Source organism: Xenopus laevis, chromosome 2L (assembly GCF_017654675.1).
Source record: "Xenopus laevis strain J_2021 chromosome 2L, Xenopus_laevis_v10.1, whole genome shotgun sequence".
NCBI lineage: Eukaryota > Metazoa > Chordata > Amphibia > Anura > Pipidae > Xenopus > Xenopus laevis.
In genome coordinates this window covers 2292226-2316491 of record NC_054373.1, presented here as the reverse complement: position 1 = coordinate 2316491, position 24266 = coordinate 2292226, and the positions used below count along the sequence as shown (strand labels likewise).

The 24266-nt window shown below is 37.4% G+C and overlaps 1 protein-coding gene across 9 annotated transcripts in view; it reads right to left on the bottom strand.

Moving 5' to 3' along the window:
* Positions 1-24266, bottom strand: part of LOC108707806 (syntaxin-binding protein 5-like) — a 178895-nt gene that overhangs the window by 122215 nt on the left and 32414 nt on the right. For all 9 annotated transcript variants that reach the window (XM_041581400.1, XM_041581401.1, XM_041581404.1 and 6 more), the window contains exons 3-4: positions 18953-19034; positions 949-1049 (exon numbers count right to left, since the gene is read on the bottom strand). In XM_041581400.1, the coding sequence (XP_041437334.1) occupies positions 949-1049; positions 18953-19034 (183 nt within the window). The remainder of the gene's footprint in view (positions 1-948; positions 1050-18952; positions 19035-24266) is intronic.

The window sequence follows — 24266 nt, the reverse complement described above, 5'->3', positions numbered from 1 at the left end:
AGGAGGGAGGCGAGAGCAGCAGGGGAGCAAACCATCAGGACTAGGGATAGGCAGAAGACTTTTGAACAGGTACCTGACCAGCACACCCACATCTTCACGCCCTAGGCACATGCCTCTTCTGCCTACCTGTAGTTTCAGCCCTGCTTAAAGTCTGTAGGAATTTTTCAAAATCTGTTTCCATTAAAAACTGCCTTTTTACAGCAGATTTCCCATTATCACTAAAGCTAGGTATGGATGTATTGCACACTGCCCCTTATATAGTCAATCTTTATTGTGTGCATTTAAAAAAATGATTGGCAGAGGAGATGCCATATTATTTTATAAATACAAGTCTGTGTGGAGAAATAAAACATACTGTAACACCCTCCTGGTGACCCCCCTGGTGCCAAGGTTGTACATTCTTACCAAACACCAGTGCAGATCCTGAGTCCCCTTTGCAAGGTGAAAGGGTACTGGGAAATTCTTCTCTGCAGGACTACAGCTCCCAGCACTATCCATAGCGCGAGCACAAAAGATGCCCAGCAAAACTCCAAACCTGCATGGTTGAGCTTTCCAGGCTTTAAGAGTACCCTGCATCAGCCCGTAGGGCTATCAAACTCCCTTTTAGCCCCTTACAACTTTTCATGAGTCACCTTCCTCCATGAAAGTGAAAGTAGGAATCCAGTGTGAGCACATGGCAATCTCCTATTTATACCAAAGTGGTGCAGCGACACATTGTGACACCCTCCGGTATCTGCTAGCATCTGCACAGGGACAAGGCTCAGCCCCTCCCAAGACCCTAGGAGACCCTGTAGCTCACATCAGGGGATTTCCACACCATGTGGTTCAGACCGTAGAGGAATTAACCCTACGGGTCCCTACAATACCAACCAGTGCCAAATACTATTTGTGTCTATTGTACAATGCCGGGAATTTGCATCTCTATTTTATAGCATTACATTTTCTTACCGTTCTTTATTAAATTTAAGTGAATGAAGGATGGCTGGTCGTTTCTGCCTCAGGTTCCACAAATGAAGCGTCTCATCTGCACACGCACTAACCAAGGCACCCTGCATTAAAAAAACAGAAAAGAAATCATTTAAAGCAAGGTAACTATTTTTATCAATAACCCCATGTCAGCAAATGCAAATCATTATGATTTTACAGGAATATTTGCTATTTGTTTAGATTATAAAGTCCCACTTGCAATGCTGCCATTTCTGATATTGGTGTTGCTTTCATACCTTGATGGTACCCTTAAATACTTGCACATCCCATTCTAAATTCTTGGCATAATAATAGCATAATTAAATACTGATGTTGGCATTCCAATATGCCAACAAAAACTCCATCCCACCTCTCATGAATGCCTGTGAAAAGGATACAAACGGCAATCTGCTCAGCCCTCCATTTCTCCTTGGAAAACCTTCAAGCGGCCTGATCAATGCAATTTGCTATCTATATGTGTGTCCAGTTTCTATTTGTCTATAGTTTGTCTATGATAAGCTTTCAAGTAGCTTCCCCTCCCTGAACATATACAGGTATGGGACCTGTTATCCAGAATGCACAGGACCTGAGGGTTTAGGATAAGGGGTCTATCCATAATTGAGATCTCCATACCCTAAATCTCCTAAAAATCATTTAAACATAAAATAATTATTCTGCCTCTAATAAGGATTAATTATATCTTATTTGGGATCAAGTACAAGGTACTGTATTATTAAACAGAGAAAATTAATCATTTTTAAAAATTTGAATGATTTGATTATAATGGAGTCTATGGGGCAAATTCACTAAGATTCGTAGTTGCGCCAGGCGTAACTTCGCTGCACTTCGCCAGGCGTAGTTTCGACAGCGCTCCGCAAATTCACTAAAATCCGAAGTTTCGCTCAGGGGTAGCGTAAGGTTGCAAAGTTGCGCTAGCGTTGATTCGCTAAGCGAAGCAAAGTTACGCTAGCGATGGTTAATTTGCATACGGCGCCAAATTCAAATTTCAATGGAGGAATACGTACAATCACTACAAATGCCTGGGAAACCTTCAAAACATCAAATAAAATTTTTATTTTGCCCTACACATGTGCCCACTGTATAGTTAAGTTGCCATGAGTTAGGAAATGTAGGGGGGAAGGAGGGGAGCCCCAAAAAATTTATGCCAGCGTTCGTTAGTGAATTTGCGAAGTAACGAAAATGACCAACGCTAGCGAATTGACGCTAGCATTAGGTGCTTCGGCGCTTAGTGAATTTGCCCCTATGGGAGATCCCATAATTTGGACCTTTCTGGCTAACAGGTTTCCAGAAAAACAGATCCCATACCTGTACAACAAATCAAAGGAACAACCATCATATCTAAGGATTTCTGTAAATATACAAATCATCTGACTCATATGTGGACACTTCTGAGTTCTGGAAAATTTCACATTTCCTAAATTATAAGAAGTGGGGAGTAAATATGCAGAGAAATCAAAGAACAGAACAATATCTATGCATATAATAATATAGACTGTTATACTGTTAAATACACTGATTTTTCCCTACAAATATTGAAGTTCTAGAGATACCTGAATACTGAAACACTGATTGCCAGTGATACGTCAGTTTCAGTAACAGGTTATTACCATCACACAGTACAACAGTATTAGACAGACTAAAGAGAATAGCTTGGTTATCTGGAATATTGTGAGAAGGGGTATTAGAAAAGGGTATGTTAAATCAAAGGGCCTCTGGTGCTGTGACATATGTAACCTTATGTACCATTCCACATTTTATGCTAGAAACTGTTATCAGTATTTATCATAACAATAAAACCTTATAAAGAAATCAATGGACAATAAACTAGCTTGAGATGCTCCTCAATATATATATTACATCCAATATAAATATAAATAGATGGGATAATTGTTCTGAATAAAGTATATTAGTTATTTCCACAAGACTGAGCAGAAACAAGGTTGGTATTTGTGTTTTAGCCTGAAGATCACTAAACATGATGGTTAAATGAAGCAGAACAAAGTGAGTCGATCCACATGTACTATAATATACAGTAACTTCTACGTATGTTTCCAGCTCCCATGGACAGCTCTGATGACCAATGAGTTTGCCTGGGGGACCTGGAACAAAACTGCTCCTTCCCACCTAGCAAATAGCGTTTAGTATTGAACAGCACCAGTACATATGGGAAATTATTTTTCTCACCTCATATTAGAAATGTCATATATCTGGAGAAGACATGTTGGGGCCCATTTACTTAGTTCGAGTGAAGGAATAGAGGAAAAAAAGTTTGAATTTCGAATGGTCGAATATGGCTACTTCGACCATCGAATGGGCTACTTCGACCTTCGACTACGACCTACGACTTCGAATCGAACGATTCGAACTAAAAATCATTCGACTCTTCGATAGTCGAAGTACTGTCTCTTTAAAATATTCTTCGACCCTCTAGTTCGCCACCTAAAACCTACCGAGGCCAATGTTAGCCTACTAACGGCATTTTATTAACATACTATATTCACCCTGCTTTTTTGGGAGTGCATCCAGCACATGATTATCCATTTCCTTGCATAATAAAGAAGGGACCGTACCATAATTACTTCACTGTTCATGGGGAGGAGTTTGACGGTCGAATAAGGAGTTTGATCTGCCCAGAAGACATATTTCTGGATGGTGAATTGGGGGGAGTGTCAGGGTTTCCCTCATATATTTGGCAACCTTTGACCAGTATCTGCTGATGATGGGATTTGCCCAGATCATGTGCCAGTAGGACCCACCCTCCTCCAAACCTTTTACATGTGGGGTAGGGTATTCCCATAACATATAGGGCCAAATTCAATTCTGTGAGAAAAATGTATCTTATGGTTTGTCACGTGAAAAGTCATGGACAAGATTCAATTTGAGGAGAAAAACTTTTCTCCAAATTTAGTTCCAGTTTTTTCCCATAGACTTCAATAGGGTTTTCACTTGCATGCATTCACATAGGTCCACACGTGGTTTTTGGTTTATGTAGTTTAACTTTGATTTTGGTTTAGAATTAGCAAAGGATGTGGGTTATATTTTTGAGCTATGGCAGTGATAAAATGTCTTGTATGTTGTGCACTTAACTTCTTTCAAGATGGAAAATACATTAGTATTTTAAAGAAACAGTAATATAAAATATAAAAGTTTTTTAAAGTAATTAAGATATAAAATGGTAAAAGCTGTGTGTTTGCACAGGTTACATAACAAATAACAGATAAAACTCCATTGTAGTGGACAGAGCTTATCTGCTATTTAACCTGTGCCTTTTCTCTTTTTTTCCAGCTTGAAGAACAGAATGATGGCTACACAGCAGCTTGTTTATATAAACTATAGTAGTACTTATCTGTTATCTACTGTGTATCCTGTGCTTGAATGGCTGCCCCCATGGCTACACAGCAGCTTGTTTATATAAACTATAGTAGTACTTATCTGTTATCTACTGTGTATCCTGTGCTTGAATGGCTGCCCCCATGGCTACACAGCAGCTTGTTTATATAAACTATAGTAGTACTTATCTGTTATCTACTGTGTATCCTGTGCTTGAATGGCTGCCCCCATGGCTACACAGCAGCTTGTTTATATAAACTATAGTAGTACTTATCTGTTATCTACTGTGTATCCTGTGCTTGAATGGCTGCCCCCATGGCTACACAGCAGCTTGTTTATATAAACTATAGTAGTACTTATCTGTTATCTACTGTGTATCCTGTGCTTGAATGGCTGCCCCCATGGCTACACAGCAGCTTGTTTATATAAACTATAGTAGTACTTATCTGTTATCTACTGTGTATCCTGTGCTTGAATGGCTGCTCCCATGGCTACACAGAAGCTTGTTTATATAAACTATAGTAGTACTTATCTGTTATCTACTGTGTATCCTGTGCTTGAATGGCTGCCCCCATGGCTACACAGCAGCTTGTTTATATAAACTATAGTAGTACTTATCTGTTATCTACTGTGTATCCTGTGCTTGAATGGCTGCTCCCATGGCTACACAGCAGCTTGTTTATATAAACTATAGTAATCTTTCTGAAACAAACATGCTAGTTGTACCAGTGCAGAGCAACAATACAGTATACTTTAATTACTTTGATACACTCTCAGTTTTCGGAGCTACTGTTCCTTTAAAAACAGAAGAGTTTGAGCAGGAGTTACCATAAACTCTGTCTGAGTCAGAGCTGGAGTCAAAGGATTTATGTATCAACTCCACAGCCCTGGTTTAATTTGGGGCAAACTGTGAAGTTCTCAATGCCTGCACTTAATTACCGAGAGTACAGGAAGGAATTGGCTGAGTCCTGCAGTTCAATCATCATTCAGGCTTTCAGTAATCTTTATAAAATCATTTTCCAGGAAACAGACATGCTGTACATGTAAACTTCCTATTTCTATTAAAGTGCTCGAGACATTATTAGCTCTGTGACCCTTTAAATCAGTTGAGAAATTGTCTCTGGCACAAAAGCACTTCACATTACAGGCAGAAATGCATTGATACGGTTTCCTTAGAAAAATGTAATCAGAAGCAGCTTTTACCCTTTATGCCCTACGTGACTCACTCTTGGAGAAGGTGACAGGCAAGACCGGATTTAAATCCTCAGGTTTTATGATCCCCCATTATTCATTAAACCACATGAGATTAGGCCACCCATTTGGGTTTAAGAATAAATAAAATATGGTATAATCTATTACAATGTTTGTGCTGTGCCGATGTCTCCTTCATCATCACTAAATCTGCACCAAGATTTACAAGAAAATCCACATGATAAAAATAGAGAATATTTATTTGAATGAATCAGGTAAAAGGCAAAGCCTGGGGATATTCAGTTAAGTCAGAATGTGTTGGGCAACTGAAGGAAATCATGGTTGGAAGCAATAAAACAGGAGTGTAAGCAGAAGAGCCCCTGAAGCACAATCCCTCGCTCTTTAGAACAACACACTAATGAAAACTGCTGTGTGTATTTGCCTTACATTTTTCACAGTGAGTTGATAAAAAGCAGCGACTAATCAGTAAAACAAGAGGGGCAACAGCAGACTGATACGGTCTGTGAGAAGTAAAACCTAAATCTTTCTCAGTCACACAATAGTTCTTTCTATTCCTGATCTTTCATTTATACCAGTATACAAACCCCCCCACCAATATAAACTACCTGGATGTAGATAGGGAGTCTCATTTAGGGGGTTATTTATCAAAGGACAAATATTAGCGTTTTTTATACCTTGAATGAACTCACAACTCGAATGGTTTCTTATTTAAGAAAAACTTGAATGGGGAAATAGAGAAACTCAATCAGTGAGTTCGGGGTTAACAACTCTAAGGGGCAGATGTATTAAGGGTCGAATATCGAGGGTTAATTAACCCTCGATATTCGACTGCCGAATTAAAATCCTTCGACTTCGAATATCGAAATCGAAGGATTTTGCGCAATTCGTTTGATCGAACGTTCGAAGGAGGAACGATTAAATCCTTCGAATCGAACGTTTCGAAGGATTTTAATCCATTGATCGAAGGATTATCCTTCGATCAGAAAAAACTTGGAAACCCTATGGGGACCTTCCCCATAGGCTAACATGGACTTCGGTAGCTTTTAGGTGGCGAACTAGGGGGTCGACGTTTTTTCTTAAAGAGACAGTACTTCGACTATCGAATGGTCGAATAGTCGAACGATTTTTAGTTCGAATCATTCGATTCAAATTCGAGGTCGTAGTCAAAGCTCGAAGTAGCCCATTCGATGGTCGAAGTCGCCAAAAAAAACACTTCAAAATTCGAAGTATTTTTTATTCTATTCCTTCACTGGGAATGAGCCCCTAAGTGATTGAGTAATTGGCAAAAAAAAAACTGGAATCACTTGAATTGATCGAGTTTTCGGGCAAAACCCTCAGAAAAAAACGTGAACATTATAAAGGCTATTAACATTTTTAAATTGTTCAAGGGACCTCTGTTGAGCTTGACAGGTTTTAGATGGTGTATTGTCATATTTGAGCTATTTTCAAGGTCGGGGTATAATAAAACTCCAAAACTTTTGGGGGTTTTTTTACCTGAAAAACTGATTTTTGTGCAAAAAAAATAACCTCGAAAACTTGCATTTTCGTGGAAAACACAACTTGATCCTTAATAAATCTGCCCCTTAATGACCGTTTGCCTGGGGTGAAAGACGTGGCACAATTAGTACACAATTAGTACACAATTAGTACACAATTAGTACACAATTAGCCCCACTAGTGATATTTGAGGTTGTCTCATGTCCCATGTGACTCCCCCTCCCTCATAAATAATAGAAGTAGTCGATACCTACCGAACTCACTTCATGGGGGTCGGGGGATGATGGATGTGTATTCTAGGGATGGCAGTAGATAAGACTCCAAATGTATTCAAGGTGGCTGAACACTTAAGCTCCATATGTGCTGAACTAGTTTTTATTATAACTGACATTAAACAAGTCCTACTGGAACTTTAGCTTGTGCAGACAGATGAACTAGGGATATAAATGAGGGTAACAAGCAACAGATAAGAGTCCCAAAGTGCAGGAGGGTCATATGAGGAATAAGGCTTTACATGGACCACCACCTACACTTCATAGCTGACAATAAGGGGGTTATTTACTAAACTCTGGTCAGGCTTTTGGGGCAAAACTCGAATTTTTCTGTTTTTTTTTAAAGCCTATGCAGCAAAAAGCCCAAATCCGAAAATCCCCCATTTCAGACCTGCCAAGATGCCCGCAATGGCAGAGGTGCCTATCCTATTTTGACGTTTCTGTGGTTTGCTCTGGGATTAGCCTTAAAATCCGACCTTTTTGGGCAAAAATCCAGAAAAAATCAAGCGATTCGGGAAAAAACTCAGAAACAATCGTACGATTTGGTTTTCGCACAATTTAATTGAGTTTTTTAACCAAACCGATTAAATCAAGGGTTTTTTTTTTAGAAATAAATACAGTCAAATTGTGGATTCTAGTTTGGTCTGACTTTTTTTATTTAAAAAATCAGAAAAATTAGGATTTTGATAAATAACCCCCTAAAAGAAACACAACAGAGTTTTCAGACACCATTTATCATAATGTGAGTTTACAGCTTAATAAACGGAGTTTTATAGTTATAGTATCTCTGTTTAGAAAAACCAAACAAAACAGTAGCTGTAATGTACAGTACTTGCCTGGTAGCAGTACATAAAGCTTAGAAGTTTCACTTGGCTAACAAAAGACATAGTACAAAAAAATACCCTATTGTCTTGCATGGAGCCAAAAGACTACTGGAAATCTGATTTCATTCTTATTATTTACAATGTGTAGTTTGGCCATGAGAAGTAGAGACCTTTAAGCTTGACATCTGAACAAATGAATATATATATATATATATATATATATATATATATATATATATATATATATATATATATATATGCATTTTTACTATTTATAAATTTATATATATAGGACTGCTGAAATGCCACATTCATGAATAATACAGGCAGGTTTCAAACAAGGGTTGGATGCCTTCTTAGAAAGAACGAAATTAATGCAACAGGTACTACTATTTGGATATTTTTCAATCTATTGAATTCAAACTATTGAATTTTTCAATCTACTGGAGAAACCAAAAAGTAAATACTGTTTCACTGTTTATCACATGAAAATTCAATTAAAGTCTATGGGGGAAAAAAACTGGAACTGAATTAGAAGAAAAGTTTTTCCTCCTCGAATTGAATCTCGTCCATGAGTTGTCACATGATAAACTGTGAGATAACTTTTTCTCACTGTATTGAATCTGGCCCAATGTTAGATAATCGGCTGCATATATATTTATCGAACCAGGATTTTAGGAGATGTAGTGATACAGTTGGAAGGTATCTTTGGTTAAGGCCAAGCATTCCAGGCCGTGCAGAAATCCATTGTCTTTAGGACAGTGTCCCTTTGTGGCATTTTCCCGGAGGACTACCAATTAGTGGTTTCAGCCGCACTCGCACTACCCCCTCGCTTGGGCTTAATGGAGTGTCTGGCACTGGGACCATGCGGCATAAGGGCGCCACTTCCTCAAATCCGGCCCTGGGTTTTCCGGATAGGGGATCTTTCCGTCATTTGGATTTTCACACTTTAAGTCTACTAGAAAGTCATGAAAACATTAAATAACCCCAATAGGCTGATTTTGTTTCCAATAAGGATCAAATATATCTTAGTTGGGATCAATCTCTGCACAAGAAATAGCGACACTCACTGGATTATTTTTGATGCAAATAAAGAAGTTATTTATTCCACTAAGGGGCACATTTACTTAGCTTCTGTGAAGGATTAGAAGGAAAAAAACTTTGAATTTCGAAGTTTTTTTTGGCTACTTCGACCATTGAATTGTCTACTTCGACCTTCGACTACGACTTTGAATCGAACGATTCGAACTAAAAATCGTTCGACTATTCGACCATTCGATAGTCTCTTTAAAAAAAACTTCGACCACCTACTTCGCCACCTAAAACCTACCGAGCACCAATGTTAGCCTATGGGGAAGGTCCCCATAAGCTTTCTTAGTATTTTTTTATAGAAGGAAAATCGTTCGATCGATGAATTAAAATCCTTCGAAATGCGGTAAATCCTTCGACTTCGATATTCGAAGTCGAAGGATTTTACTTCGACTGTCGAATATCGAGGGTTAATTAACCCTCGATATTCGACCAATAGTAAACGTGCCCCTTAATATTTCGATCACTCACGGGGATCTTCATCAGGAGATTAATAGCTTCTTTATTTGCATCAAAAATGATCCAGTGATAGAGTAAACGGAGTGCACCTTTGGAACTTGTGTATATTTATATATATATATATATATATATATATATATATATATATATATATATATATATATATATATATATACGTGTATATATATATATATATATATATATATATATATATGTGCTCCACATAAGCCTTACCTTTGCTAGTGTTATATTTTGACAATCAATTTGCTATACAGGCTTGCGTTTAGCACCACATACACGTACAGAACAGAATTTGACTACTCAAAGCTACAAGATAAATGATTAAATGAACCACTGACAAGCACTCTGTGCAGATAAACATTAAAACATGATCTCCTTGTTGAACATGAGTAAAATGAACAGGGCTTGGGCTAAACAGGGCAAACAGGGAAAATGAACTACTCCATGTCTGCTCCTTGCAAAGTAACCAGATTTCCAGAAAACAGATAATCTCCCCAAATAATGGACTTCTGTTAACAAAACATTCAAGGCTGAAGGAAGAAGGCTCCTAACTGGTAATCTAAGTATGTACCTTGCAAGGACAAAACATGGAGTTGTTTGTGTTTCCCTGTTTAGCTCAAGAAATAATAAAAACCATAGATTTTTCAAGATTAAAACAACAGGCAAAATGTATGAAGAGCATAATACCTATCCATTGCACTTATGTTAAACCAAGGGGTATACTGTCCCTTATAGAAGATTCTCTTTCCATGTACATGACACCACAAAAATAAAACAGACCTTAAATTTAAAAAAAAAAAAACAGGTGTTCTCTATGTCATTAAATGTGCTTGTATCTTAAAGGAAAACTATACCCCCAAAATGAATACTTAAGCAACAGATAGTTTATATCAAATTGAATGACATATTAAAGAATCTTACCAAACTGGAATATATATTTATATAAATATTGCCCTTTTACATCTCTTGCCTTGAACCACCATTTCGTGACTCTATCTGTGCTGCCTCAGAGATCACCTGACCAGAAATACTACAGCACTAACTGTAACAGGAAGAAGTGAGGAAGCAAAAGGCAGAACTCTGTCTGTTAATTGGCTCATGTGACCTTACATGTGGTTTGTATGTGTGCACAGTGAATCTTACGATCTCAGGGGGCGGCCCTTATTTTTTAAAATGGCAATTTTCTATTTATGATTACCCAATGGCACATACTACTAGAAAAGTATATTATTATGATAATGGTTCATTTACATGAAGCAGGGTTTTACATATGAGTTGTTTTACTCAGTATCTTTTAATAGAGACCTACATTGTTTGGGGGGTATAGTTTTCCTTTAACTCTTACATTTTGTATAATGAAAGAAAATGTAATTCAAAGCATCGTTCCAATAGACATTCGTTAACGATGTTTAATGGCTTTACAGTCATGCCTAAATGTAATTAATGAAAACAGTATTGGTTTATCCACTTCTGTTCTTTTTAACTGGTTTCTGAAACAAATGTAACAAAATCAGCTGGCTTCAGACACACCGGTTTGGGAGACTTGTAATGCTTTACAATTATAACCATTTGTTACAGTAGCTTCCATTTACAAACAGCCTTAAAAACACTGAATTAAAGGGGTTGTTGAGTTAACATTTGGGGGCAAATGCATCAAGGGTTGAATATCAAGGGTTAATTAACCCTCGATATTCGACTGGGGAATGAAAATCCTTTGACTTCGAATATCGAAGTCAAAGGATTTTGCGCAAATACTTAGATTGAACGATCGAAGGAATAATCGTTCGATCGAACAATTAAATCCTTCGAATCGAACAATTCGAAGGATTTTAATCCAAAAATCGAAGGATTATCCTTCGACCAAAAAAGTTAGCCAAGCCTATGGGGACCCTCCCGATTTTTAGTTCGAATAGTTCGATTTGAAGTCGAAGTCGTAGTCGAAGGTCGAAGTAGCCCATTCGATGGTCGAAGTAGCCAAAAAAACCACTTAGAAATTCAAAGTTTTTTTTTCTTCTATTCCTTCACTCGAAGTTAATGAATGGGCCCCTTAGTATGATGTAGAAAGGAATATTCTGAGACAATTTGCAATTGGTTTTCATTTTTTACTATTTGTGGTTTTTGACTTATTTAGCTTTTTATTCAGCAGCTCTCCAATTTGCAATTTCTGCCAACTGGTTGCTAGGGCCCAAATTCCCCTAGCAACCATACACTGATTTGAATGAGAGACTGGAATATGAATAGGAGAGGCCTGAATAGAAAAAAAGAGTAATAAAAAGTAGCAATAACAATACATTTGTAGCCTTACAGAGCATTTGTTTTTTAGATAAGGTTAGTGACCCCCCATTTGAAAGACGGAAAGAGAAGCGAATAAAGGCAAATATTTAAAAGCCTGTAAAAAATGAATAATGAAGACCAATTGAAAAGTTTCTTAGAATTGGCCAGTCTATAACATACTAACAGTTAACTTAAAGGTGAACCACTACTTTAAATGTACTGTTACTATTAAATTACTCATAGGATTGTCCTTTTGCAAGTGAGATAATATATTCCTTGACTTTCGTTTTCGCCTTCTTGCGTGCTGCTTTATAACTTGTTGTAATATTCAAAGTGCCGTAATGATGTGCCTGTCCCAAGTAACTTTTAATATGACTTCATAGAATTGCCGCTGGTGAAACCTCAATTTTACATGCCCTGATATTGTTTTCCCACATTTTACATCATTTTTTGTAGTCCCACAAATATATAATGCATTCCCCTGATTTTACAGTTTCCTGAAAAACATAAAATGGGGGTTGTACAGTATTGTCGTGTTGCAAATTTAGTAATGTGCCCGTTGCCTTCCAGTCTGTGAAACGTAACATGGACAATAAATCTGAGATAAGTCCCCAAGAAGTCCTTGTCTTCAGCTTTTCACCTCAATTCCAACAATATTCTTGAGAAGTTACACCTTTCTGTAACTAATCGGTAGCAATGTATATCACAATTGCAGGGTCTTCTCCAGACCCCCCAATATTCAGTGCACTTGCTGTACCCCATGTTTAACCCTAGCAGCAGGCACACAACACTCTGTTCATGTGTCTCTCGTGCACTGTAGGAATATTATCTATACAAGGCTTAGGGGGGAATTTACTAAACGGCAAAAATTCACCAGCGACGGCTTCGCAGCCATCGCAACACTTCACCGGCGTAAATTCACTAGGACAACGCTAACTTACTAAAATGCAAAAGTTGCGTCCAGGGAGCCGAGTGCTGGCGAATTTTCGCTAGCGTAACTTCGGCAATCAAAGTGAAGATGCGCCAGCCTAGCACAACTTCGTTAGAGGTCTTCGCTCAGGCTAATTTGCATACGGCGGGAAATTATAAAGTACAATGGACGTATATGTTGCAGCAAATACATTACATTACACAAGTCCAGGGAACCTTAATAAATACAATAGAGTTGTTATATTGCCCTACACATGAGCTCAGTGTATAGTTTATGTTCCATATGTTAGAAATTTTAAAATTGTAAGGACTTTTGCAGACTATCACTCTTAAAAAAGGAAAAGACGTCAGTGTTTTTTGGAAGGAATGAGGATGATCTATGCACTCCCCCTGGTCTGAGCTGGAGAAGGCAAGTCTGGTGAAAGAGGTACGTAGTTCAGTAAAATCTGCATCATGGAACTCCGAGGTAACTTATAATATCCTTATATTTTACAAGAGGGGGTACTTTATTTATTATAATACACAAATTTCAGTGAGCCATGTGACAGAAATGACATCAGAACTCACCGTTTATAACTGATGACATCAGAACTCACCGTTTATAAGGATATCATTTACAGAATATTCATGGCTTTTGTGTATTATACATGGATATCTTCCACTGAGTCAGATAAAGATTAACGTATGAAATTACTAGTTTGTGCCCATCTCAGCCCCTAACACAAAAAAGATTAAACCCGATATATGTGTCAAGTTGTTTAACTGATGGAATAGCATGTACAATTTTCAGTATATATATTCGCTGAGTCAATATTATGCAAAACGCAGCACCCTTATTAAACTATGGGGCCGATTCACTAACTTCGAGTGAAGGATTCTAAGGTAAAATACTTCGAATTTCGACGTTTTTTTTGGGCTACTTCGACCATCGAATGGGCTACTTCGACCTTCGACTACGACTTTGAATCGAAGGATTCAAACTAAAAATCGTTCGACTATTCGACCATTCGATAGTCGAAGTACTGTCTCTTTAAAAAAAACTTCGACCCCCTAGTTCGCCATCTAAAAACTACCGAAGTCAATGTTAGCCTATGGGGAAGGTCCCCATAGGAAGGTCCCCATAGGCTTGGCTAACCTTTTTTGATCGAAGGATATTCCTTCGATCGTTGGATCGAACTATCTGCGCTAAATCCTTCGACTTCGATATTCGAAGTTGAAGGATTTTAATTCCTAGTCGAATATCGAGGGTTAATTAACCCTCGATATTCGACCCTTAGTGAATCGGCCCCTCAGTGTTTTCACCCAAAATTTTTGTGCATAACTTTAAAGTGATTGTTTACCTTCAAAACACTTTTTTTTCAGTTAATTTGTCTTCAAATTATTCACCAGGGGAAAAAATACTTTTTTCAATTGCTTTCAATGTTTTATTTTTTACTGTATTTTTCAAAATTGAAGTGTAAAGTGTAATGTTATTCCCTCTGCTGTTTTACTCTGGCATCTCAGTGATCCCGGTGCAGATTGTTATCGGTTACAATTTGCTTTATTAGTCTATACATTTCTCGGTAGCATCTGTAGAATGTTACCAAATATTGTATCAATTATATCTGAAACTCTGCTTACCAGGGCCAAAGAAATGCATCAACTAATGGATCGATTTGGATCAGTTACAATCGCTGACCCCACCCCCCTTCTTCAGAAAGACGAGGAAGTTAAAAATAAAACTTCAATATTATAAAATTGATCACAAATGGAAAATAGAAAGTCACTGAAAAAAATGTTTTAATTCTGGTGAACTACTGTATCTGAATCCAACTGAGCTTTAAAAAAAATGTTGGTGAACAAAGCCTTTAAACAATTTGTTTACACACAACACGCAGCAGTATTTGAAGCAATGGCGCTGCACAAGCCACAACCTGAAGCAAAGGATGGGCCAAAATTAGGGATGGGCGAATTTGACCCGTTTCGTTTAGCCAAAAATCCGCCACCGGCACCCAAGTCTATGGGCGTCAAAAAAATGTTGTCGTGCAGCAAATTTTTTTTTAACGTGCGTCTTTTTATTTTGACGCACAACACCATACAAGTCTATGAGCGTCATTTTTCCGGCGAAACAAGGTGAAAAAATTCGCCCATCCCTAGCCAAAATCATGTATTTTCTTTGGACAGAAATACAAACGCGACGTTTCAACGTCGCTATAGTATTTCTGTCCAAAGAAAAGCCCTTTTGCAATAAAGGCCTTTTAAGATAATATTCACGTGTGGTGCTGTCTGCTTGCTGATTGTAACTCCATAAATAACAAACATTAAGGGGCAAATTTACTTATGGTCGAATATCAAGGGTTAATTAACCCTCGATATTCGACTGTCGAAGTTAAATCCTTCAACTTCGAATATCGAAGTCGAAGGATTTAGCGCTATTCGTTCGATTGTTCGATCGAACGAATAGCGCTAAATCCTTCGACTTCGATATTCGAAGTTGAAGGATTTAACTTCGACAGTCGAATATCGAGGGTTAATTAATTAAGGATTTTAATCCATCGATCGAATGATTTTTGTTCGACCAAAAAAAGATTGCTAAGCCTATGGGGACCTTTCCCATAGGCTAACATTGACTTCGTTTGCTTTTAGGTGGCGAACTAGGAGGTTGAAGTTTTTTTTTAAAGAGAAAGTACTTCGACTATCGAATGGTCGAACATTTTTTAGTTCAAATCATTCGAGTCTAAGTCGTAGTCGAAGGTCGAAGTAGCCAAAAAAAACATTTGAAATTCGAAGTTTTTTTTCTTATATTCCTTCACTCAAACTAAGGGGCCAATTCATTAACTTCGAGTGAAGGAATAGAAGAAAAAAAACTTAGAATTTCAAAGTGTTTTTTTGGCTACTTCGACCATCGAATGGGCTACTTCGACCTTCGACTTCGAATCAAAGGATTTGAACTAAAAATCGTTCGACTATTCGACCATTCGATAGTCGAAGTACTGTCTCTTTAAGAAAAAACTTCGACCCCCTAGTTCGCCACCTAAAACCTACCGAATTCAATGTTAGCCTACGGGGAAGGTCCCCATAGGCTTGCCTAACTTTTTTTGGTCGAAGGATAATCCTTCGATCGTTGGATTAAAATTCCTTCGATCGTTCGATCGAACTATTTGCGCAAAATCCTTCGACTTCGATATTCAAAGGATTTTCATTCCCCAGTCGAATATCAAGGGTTAATTAACTCTCGATATTCGACCCTTGATGAATTTGCCCCTAAGTAAATGGGCCCCTTAATATCCAAAAGAAAGGTACTGGCAGAAGAGTTATGCAAGTCGCACAATTCAATAATTAATTAGTGTGAAGTTCATTGTATGAAAGAAAAAAGAAAAAAATCACTTCAATTCATGTGTGAAATTCATTGTCACTCAGATAAATTCCATAAATGTAATTGTGTTAAAACCATTCTTAAATCAATTAATATAAATCATTGAAATAATGAATTGATAATAAAGTGCTTATAGTGACTATATAATGCCAAATGTGTTATGTTTTAATCAGGTTTATACAACATATCAGTGGATTCAGAACTGCTCATGACACATTTGGCACTTTATTCACTTTTTGTTCTTTTTTCTTTCATACAATGAACTTCACACTAATTAATTATTGGATTGTGCGTCACGAATAACTCTTTTGGTGGTTCTTTTCTTTTGTGTATTTAATATTGGTTCTTTTCATGGCCTGCTCCACTCTCCACGGTTCTTTCTCATCCCCTGAAGCATTTTTTTAGGATGGAAAGGACCAGAAAATCATTTTAAACGCATAAAAACTCAAGCAAAAAACATTTAAAAGGACATGCCTAGACAATACAAGCATCTAGACATTTAGCCCATCATCAGCAGAAGCACATCCATTATAATTAAAGGGCAAGGAAACCCTCAATAAAACTCTTCTACGGTATTCCCAATATCTTCACATATCTCCAAACGTAATTATAGTTGCAAGAATATGTTACAATAAGTAAAATTACCTTGTACAGAACATTACTGTATTGATCAAACATCATAATGGCAGACATATAGCTATTTGAAGGGATGGTTCATCTAAATTAAATTAACTCTAAGGGGCCGATTCACTAACTTCGAGTGAAGGATTCGAAATAAAAAAACTTCGAATTTCGAAGTGTTTTTTGGGCTACTTCGACCATCGAATGGGCTACTACGACCTTCGACTACGAATCGAATGATTCGAACTTAAAATTGTTCGACTATTCGATAGTCGAAGTAACTTCGACCCCCTAGTTTGCCATCTAAAAGCTACCGAACTCAATGTTAGCCTATGGGGAAGGTCCCCATAGGCTTTCCTAAGTTTTTTTTGATCGAAGGATATTCCTTCGATCGTTGGATTTAAATCCTTCGAATCGTTTTAATTCCCAGTCGAATATCGAATATCCCAGTCGAATATCGAGGGTTAATTAACCCTCGATATTCGACCCTTTGTGAATCGGCCCCTAAGTATGATGTAGATATTTAGGCAGGGTATTTACTAAAACTCAAATTTATCAAATAATCAGTTCGAAAAAGGCGGTGAGGGAAAAATCTCACAGGAATTGTGGATTGTGCAACTAAATCAAATTTGACTCTCAAATCGTATGATTTTTTTGGAGTTGTCACCTGAAAACCCCAACTTTTTTGCATTATCCAGAACAGATCACAATGGCAGGTTTTAGCTGGAGGATTTTTGGATTTTTAGCAGCTTTAGCATATGATAAATCTCTAAAAATTCAACTTTTTTTTTCTCTAAAAATTTGTGTTTTCCCCTTTAAAAAACTTCAGATCAGAAAAAATAAATAGGCCTAAAGTTAATTGCATTTGGTTTTTATTTTTGTGGCTTTTGAATTATTTAACTTTTTGTTCAGCAGTTCTGCGGTGCTGAATTTGATTGGTAGGGTCCAGTTTAGAAATTGAAATATTTCTAAGAATATTTATATAAAATAACTAAAACGTAACATTAAGGTGAACAATGCCTTCAAGGGTTCAGCACTAGAAAATATACTTTTTTATGCAACTGTCACCAGATATACGAACAAAGAACTGAGAGTGTTTACAAAGTTGGCAGGACATTGTACCTGGAGATCTTGGAAAAAATTTTTGTTTCAACGGAGAATTATCCGTTCTGCTTTTAGAATGCAAACCTAATGGTGCTGCACCCACACATTTCAAGTATATGTCCAAAACACCTCTGGGTTGAATAAAAATACACTGCCCTTTAGTTCATCTGTACAGTTATTGTGCAAGAAGCATTCTAATCGCTGCTACTTGCCCTTGATTGTTTCCTAGTAAAGTTAAAAAAAAAGGAACAACAAAGTAACTAAGATAAGGCTTAATGAGATTATATCTGACTACTGGTATTGGGGTGTCCACTAAATTAGCAATATGAAAACGAAAAACACTGTGGACTTTTAACTCCACAATACAAGTGTCAGAAACGATCTAAAGATAATGCAAGTAAATACACATTAGAATAAAATAAAAAGCAATTTGTGGAGTTTTTATTCAAGGTGGTGAATAAAAATTGCTTTTTACTTTATTCTAATGTGTATTTACTTGCATTATCTCTAGATCGTTTCTGACACTTGTATTGTGGAGTTAAAAGGCCCTTGTGTTTTTCGTTTTCATGTTAAAAAAAAAGGATGCACTAAAGGTCTTCAAGATTTCTGAGCAGTTTTTATGGAAGCGGGGTGTCATGTGGTGCTTTCCATTTAGGTACATATGTGCAATGGAAATAAAGCATCTTCAGGAACATGAAAATATATCATATTTTTTGATACAAAATTTTATATTTTGAAAAACATGATAATGTAATGTTGGCAAGATGGTGGCACTAAGCCTCCACTCCACAAAACTGAAGGCAAATATTAATGCAATTAACATTCTGCCTCTACTATAAACCGAATACTTTCATTATCACATAACTGCACACACTTTTTTCAGTATTTTTTTTTAATACAGAAGAATACATTTCTGCCTTTGCCAATTACAAGAACTGTTGGTTAAGGGGGTAAAAGAACATCTGACTGGCACTTACCTCGTTAATTAGAAATTGCAGATGCAGTACAGCTGCCCCACTGTCATGGTGGCAATGGCAATCAACTCCAGGCCGGCCCAATCTGTCACAATCACTAGATAAGGATTTTAACCTTGGCGAACATTTATATAAATTGAGATTCTCTCTTTAACTCCCAACCCAGTACAGACAGATAATATATAAGACGTCAGTCTACCCATAGAAATCCAGTGTTAAGATTGCCTTTATAACAAAAAAAAAGAAAAATTTTAGAAATAGACAAAGACTGCAATTTTCTGAGTATTTCTACAGCAAAAGGTATAACAAAACACTATTTCAAACTGGTATTTCATTGCACCTAACTGAACTACAAAACTATCAGAAAGGACTATAACTTATAAAAGTAAGAGCATCTGCAAACAGTATAAAGATGAGGGATACTACATCCATTGGTTCAGTAATGTTAACCTCTTGGTAAGTTATTTCACTCAAAGTGAGTTCTTTGGCTGAGTAGTTAAGTGCTACCAGGGATGAAGGTTTAGGTATTTTCCCTGAGATGAGAGGACTCATTAAAAAGTGCTACCAGGGATGAAGGTTTAGGTATTTTCCCTGAGATGAGAGATTACCACACGTGATCTTTGATATAAATAGAGGTGCTTTTCGGTCATCTACATTTCTTCAGTACTTCTCCTTGTGAACTTTTCATATCATGAATTCTCTCCTACATGAGAAACTGGTGTTGTCCCTCTCACCTCACCACCCCCAGAAGCTGACCTCACTCCCATGTGAGTCCCATGTGTTGTCTAAGAAATCAGCCCTGCCTGTTAGCTCAGTTATCCTAGACCACATTAGGTCAGTATTCCCTATACATACAGACAATTATAGAAGCTCAAGTGCGTACAAACAGGATATGCTAGAGGCCAATGTCAATAAATCTCTCAATTCTCTATAACTTCTATACAGTCTGAGCAGTTTTCGGGTCTTTAAATCTGCAGCCTGCGTGTTCTCCTCTGTCCAGCTCACTATACTGGCCGGTATCTGATGACTGGCAGGGTGTAAGTGTTGATGGAATGGATCTTGTGCTTCACACTGAGCTGGCTCTTCAGCACTTGTCTTATCCGTTGGTGGGTGCTGGTAAATATGGCACACAAAATGGTACTGCACTCAATGGGAATACTTTGAGTCAGAATTTATTTAAAAATCCAACTCTTTTTCCTGGCGCTGTGCTCATCATTGAGTGCTGAATTTTCACCCGATGCAGTGCAAGGTGTTGTAAGTTCTTCTGGAATGAGTACTATGTGGTTGGGCTTTTGTGCCCCTTTGTGCTCTTGCACTTATGCCCCCAGGGTCCTCAATGACCCCTATTGAAACACTCTGGGGCACATTTACTATTGGTCGAATATTGAGGGTTAATTAACCCTTGATATTCGACCCTCAAAGTTAAATCCTTCGACTTCGAATATCGAAGTCGAAGGATTAACCGCAAAGGAAAAACTATTAAATCCTTCTAATCGAGCGTTTCGAAGGATTTTAATCCATCGATCGAAGGATTTTCCTTCGATCAAAAAAAGCTTAGAAAGCTTATGGGGACCTTCCCTATAGGCTAACATTGGTGCTCGGTAGGTTTTAGGTGGGGAAGTAGGTAGTCGAAGTTTGTTTTAAAGAGACAGTACTTCGACTATCAAATAGTCGAATAGTCGAACGATTTTTTGTTCGAATCGTTCGATTCAAAGTCGTAGTCGAAGTTCGAAGTAGCCAATTCGATGGTCGAAGCAGCCAAAAAAAAACTTCGAAATTTGAAAGTTTTTTTCATTGAATCCTTCACTTGAGCTTAGTATATGTGCCCCTCTGTATTTATTATTAATCACTGCCACTTAAATAAAAAACAAAGAACAGTGGAGTCATAACATTTCCCATACTGCAATAGAAACTAACCCTATCAGACTCTTTCTGTAATAGCACCTTAACATTTTCCCTCATATTCATAACCATCATACATACATCCCCTTCTTCTGCTGAATAAATATGACATTTATAATTTTAGAAAGGTGGAAGCTTGGTTTCCATGGCAACGATTGTAATAATATAGGCTCTTAGCATGAGACTTGAGTTTGCATGTCAAGAGGCTGAAATGAGTTCAAGGCATTATATTTATGGTATACCAAAAGCATATATATATATATTGTTTCTTATCATATCATTCAAAAGCATGATTAACACTACAATCAGATTAAAAATATTTTTTTCTTTAGATTTTTATCCCATACTAAATAAGCTCAAAACTAGAAATACAAATACAGGTATAGAATCTACAGTATATCCAGAATGCTTGGGACCTGGGATAAGGTATCTGTTTGTAATTTGGATTTCCTCAAGTCTTCTAAAAATAATTTAAACTGCAAATAAACACAGTAAGATTGTTTTGTCACCAAATTAGATCTATGCAGATTGGATCATGTACTTGGTACTGTCTGATTATTACAGAGAAAAAGGAAATCATTTTTACAAGTTAGAATTATTTGCTTAAAAATTGACTAAATGTGAGATGGCCTTATTTTACTTTGGAGCTTTCAGGATAATGGAATTCTGAATAAGAGATCCCATACCTTGTTGTTATTTTATTTAAATACGTTTTTACTTTTCCTCATATATTACTTTCATCTTTCCCTGTCTTTTTTGCTTTTACTCTGCGTCTTTTACTTTTGGTTGTTCTATGACCTCTTTTGTTTTCCATTCTTTATCTTTATACCACTATTTATTGCAAATCTGTTCTGATCTCCCACCTTGACTAATCAGTACCCATTAGTCTTGCGCTCTCCCATTTGGCTGCTTTATTATTTTTCTGATGCATTTGTCACCTTCCTTGTGTTTTGCACTTTCATATCCTGTAACTTTCCTGTTTCTTCTCCTAAGCTGTCCTTTAATATCTTATTATATTATAAATATCACCTTTTGACTGTGTTATACTTTCTTTAGAACCTTTTCATATTCTAAGGTTTCCACTTCCATCCAATCTTTTTAGCTCTTCTGACCTGTCTTTTCTGCACTTTAATATTTTTGTTTCTCCTTAGCTATCAGATCTCCCACTTTCCAATTCTCTTTCTTTTAGTTCCTTCAGAATTCATCAATATTGTTCTCCTTCAGTTTCAGCCAGAAAGATCTTGACATATCTCAGATGAATGGTTATCTAGGCTTGTTTGTGCACATGTGTGGTGAGTGATATTGATGTTTTTGTGGAGAAAAGTTAAAGCGCAAAGAAGAAATGGCCTTGGCGAAAGAATACTCTATTAAATGAATTCATCAAATTTGCTTACATTATTTTATGCCTTAAACATCACTCACTCCTTGAATTGTTTCAGTATATTATTATATAATGTACAGTATATGATAAATGTGTATATGCTGAATTAAAAGAATATCACATCAAATATAATTAATCTACAATTACACTTAAAGGGATACTGTCATGGTAAAAAAAAAATTCAAAACACATCAGTTAATAGTGCTGCTCCAGCAGAATTCTGCACTGAAATCCATTTCTCAAAAGAGCAAACAGATTTTTTTATATTCAATTTTGAAATCTGACATGGGGCTAGACATTTTGTCAATTTCCCAGCTGCCCCAAGTCATGTGACTTGTGCTCTGATAAACTTCAATCACACTTTACTGCTGTACTGCAAGTTGGAGTGATATCACTTCCTTTTCCCCCCAGCAGCCAAACAAAAGAACAATGGGAAGGTAACCAGATAGCAGCTCCCTAACACAAGATAACAGCTGCCTGGTAGATCTAAGAACAACACTCAATAGTAAAAACCCATGTCCCACTGAGACACATTCAGTTACATTGAGAAGGAAAAACAGCAGCCTGCCAGAAAGCATTTCTCTCCTAAAGTGCAGGCACAAGTCACATGACTGGGGCAGCTGGGAAATTGACAAAATGTCTAGCCCCATGTCAGATTTCAAAATTGAATATAAAAAAATCTGTTTGCTCTTTTGAGAAATGGATTTCAGTGCAAAATTCTACTGGAGCAGCACTATTAACTGATTCATTTTGGAAAAAAATTTTTTCCCATGACAGTATCCCTTTAATATACAGTGTGCTGCCAGGGTTCATTCTCATAAGCAAAACTCAATAAATTTCCCTGCACCAGACAAGCTTTCTTACTTCCACATTAAAGGAGATATCTATAGACAACAATTCTGTAAAAGTAAATATGTATTTCAGAGAAACTATTCCAGTTAGATTGAAGAAGAGTCCCTCACAATACATGACAAACAGTGAGAGGCTTTTTACAACAGAAGGTATTCAAGTACCTCATGCTACACACACACACTTCTGCCTGAAAATAAAAAATGAGAGGCTTTAAGATTCTCCTAAGGAATTATGGGGATAAACAAAGCAAATTACTCAATCATCTTTAGATCTCAAGATATTGGAACATGGCTTCTGAAAAAACATGGAGAGCAGCAAAGAAGAGAAACAAGAGAAAAACTGCATTGTGGGTATTACCCTGATTTCTGCACTTTTCGATTATTAAATGAGGCCCTTGACATTCCCTAGCCTGTTGAGTAATGGAGGATACACATATTATATCAGTGTCCTCCATGAGAAAACCCATGTAACTGGGCACTGAGAAGGCAGCCAACTAGTGGGAACTGTCAGTTGCAGCCACAATTACCTAGTATTCATGCTATGACGTCATATATTAAAGGAGTGGGTCAGACTAGAACAGGCTTAACTAGAACACCATGACAGCAACTTACCATGAAAAAGGGGAGGAAGACTTTAATTTATTAGCAGACTCCGCTACAATATTGTAGTGTATTTGTCTGTGACTTTACCACTGGAGTAATATAGAGGGCGCTGTGCTGCACCTGCAGCAGTTTCTCTCCAGTACCTGTCCTGCTATCTCTCTCACTCTCTGGCACAGCATGGTTGCACCCTGATGTTTGGTGTGTTAAGTTATATGTTCATTGCAGAATAAACATGCAGAAAGTTGCTGTTAATGTGCCACCTGTTTCTGGAGCCTTAGTATCACATACAGAACACTGAAAGGCTGAACAGTGAACACAACAAATATTGTGATGCAGTCTTATAGCTAGGGTTGCCACCCGGCCAGTATTTTACCGGCCTAGCCGGTAAAACACCTGCCAAGGCCGGGGCCGGTATTACAAATTTACCGGCAATGTAGCTGCCGGTAAATTTGTAATACCCTTAAAAAGACCCCCTCGGCCAGCCCCCAATCCCTTATAAAACTTACCTTGTCCTTCAGTTCTTGTCCTGGCCGCGCTGTGGCCCCACCCCTTTGTGGCATAACCCCTCCCCTTTGACATC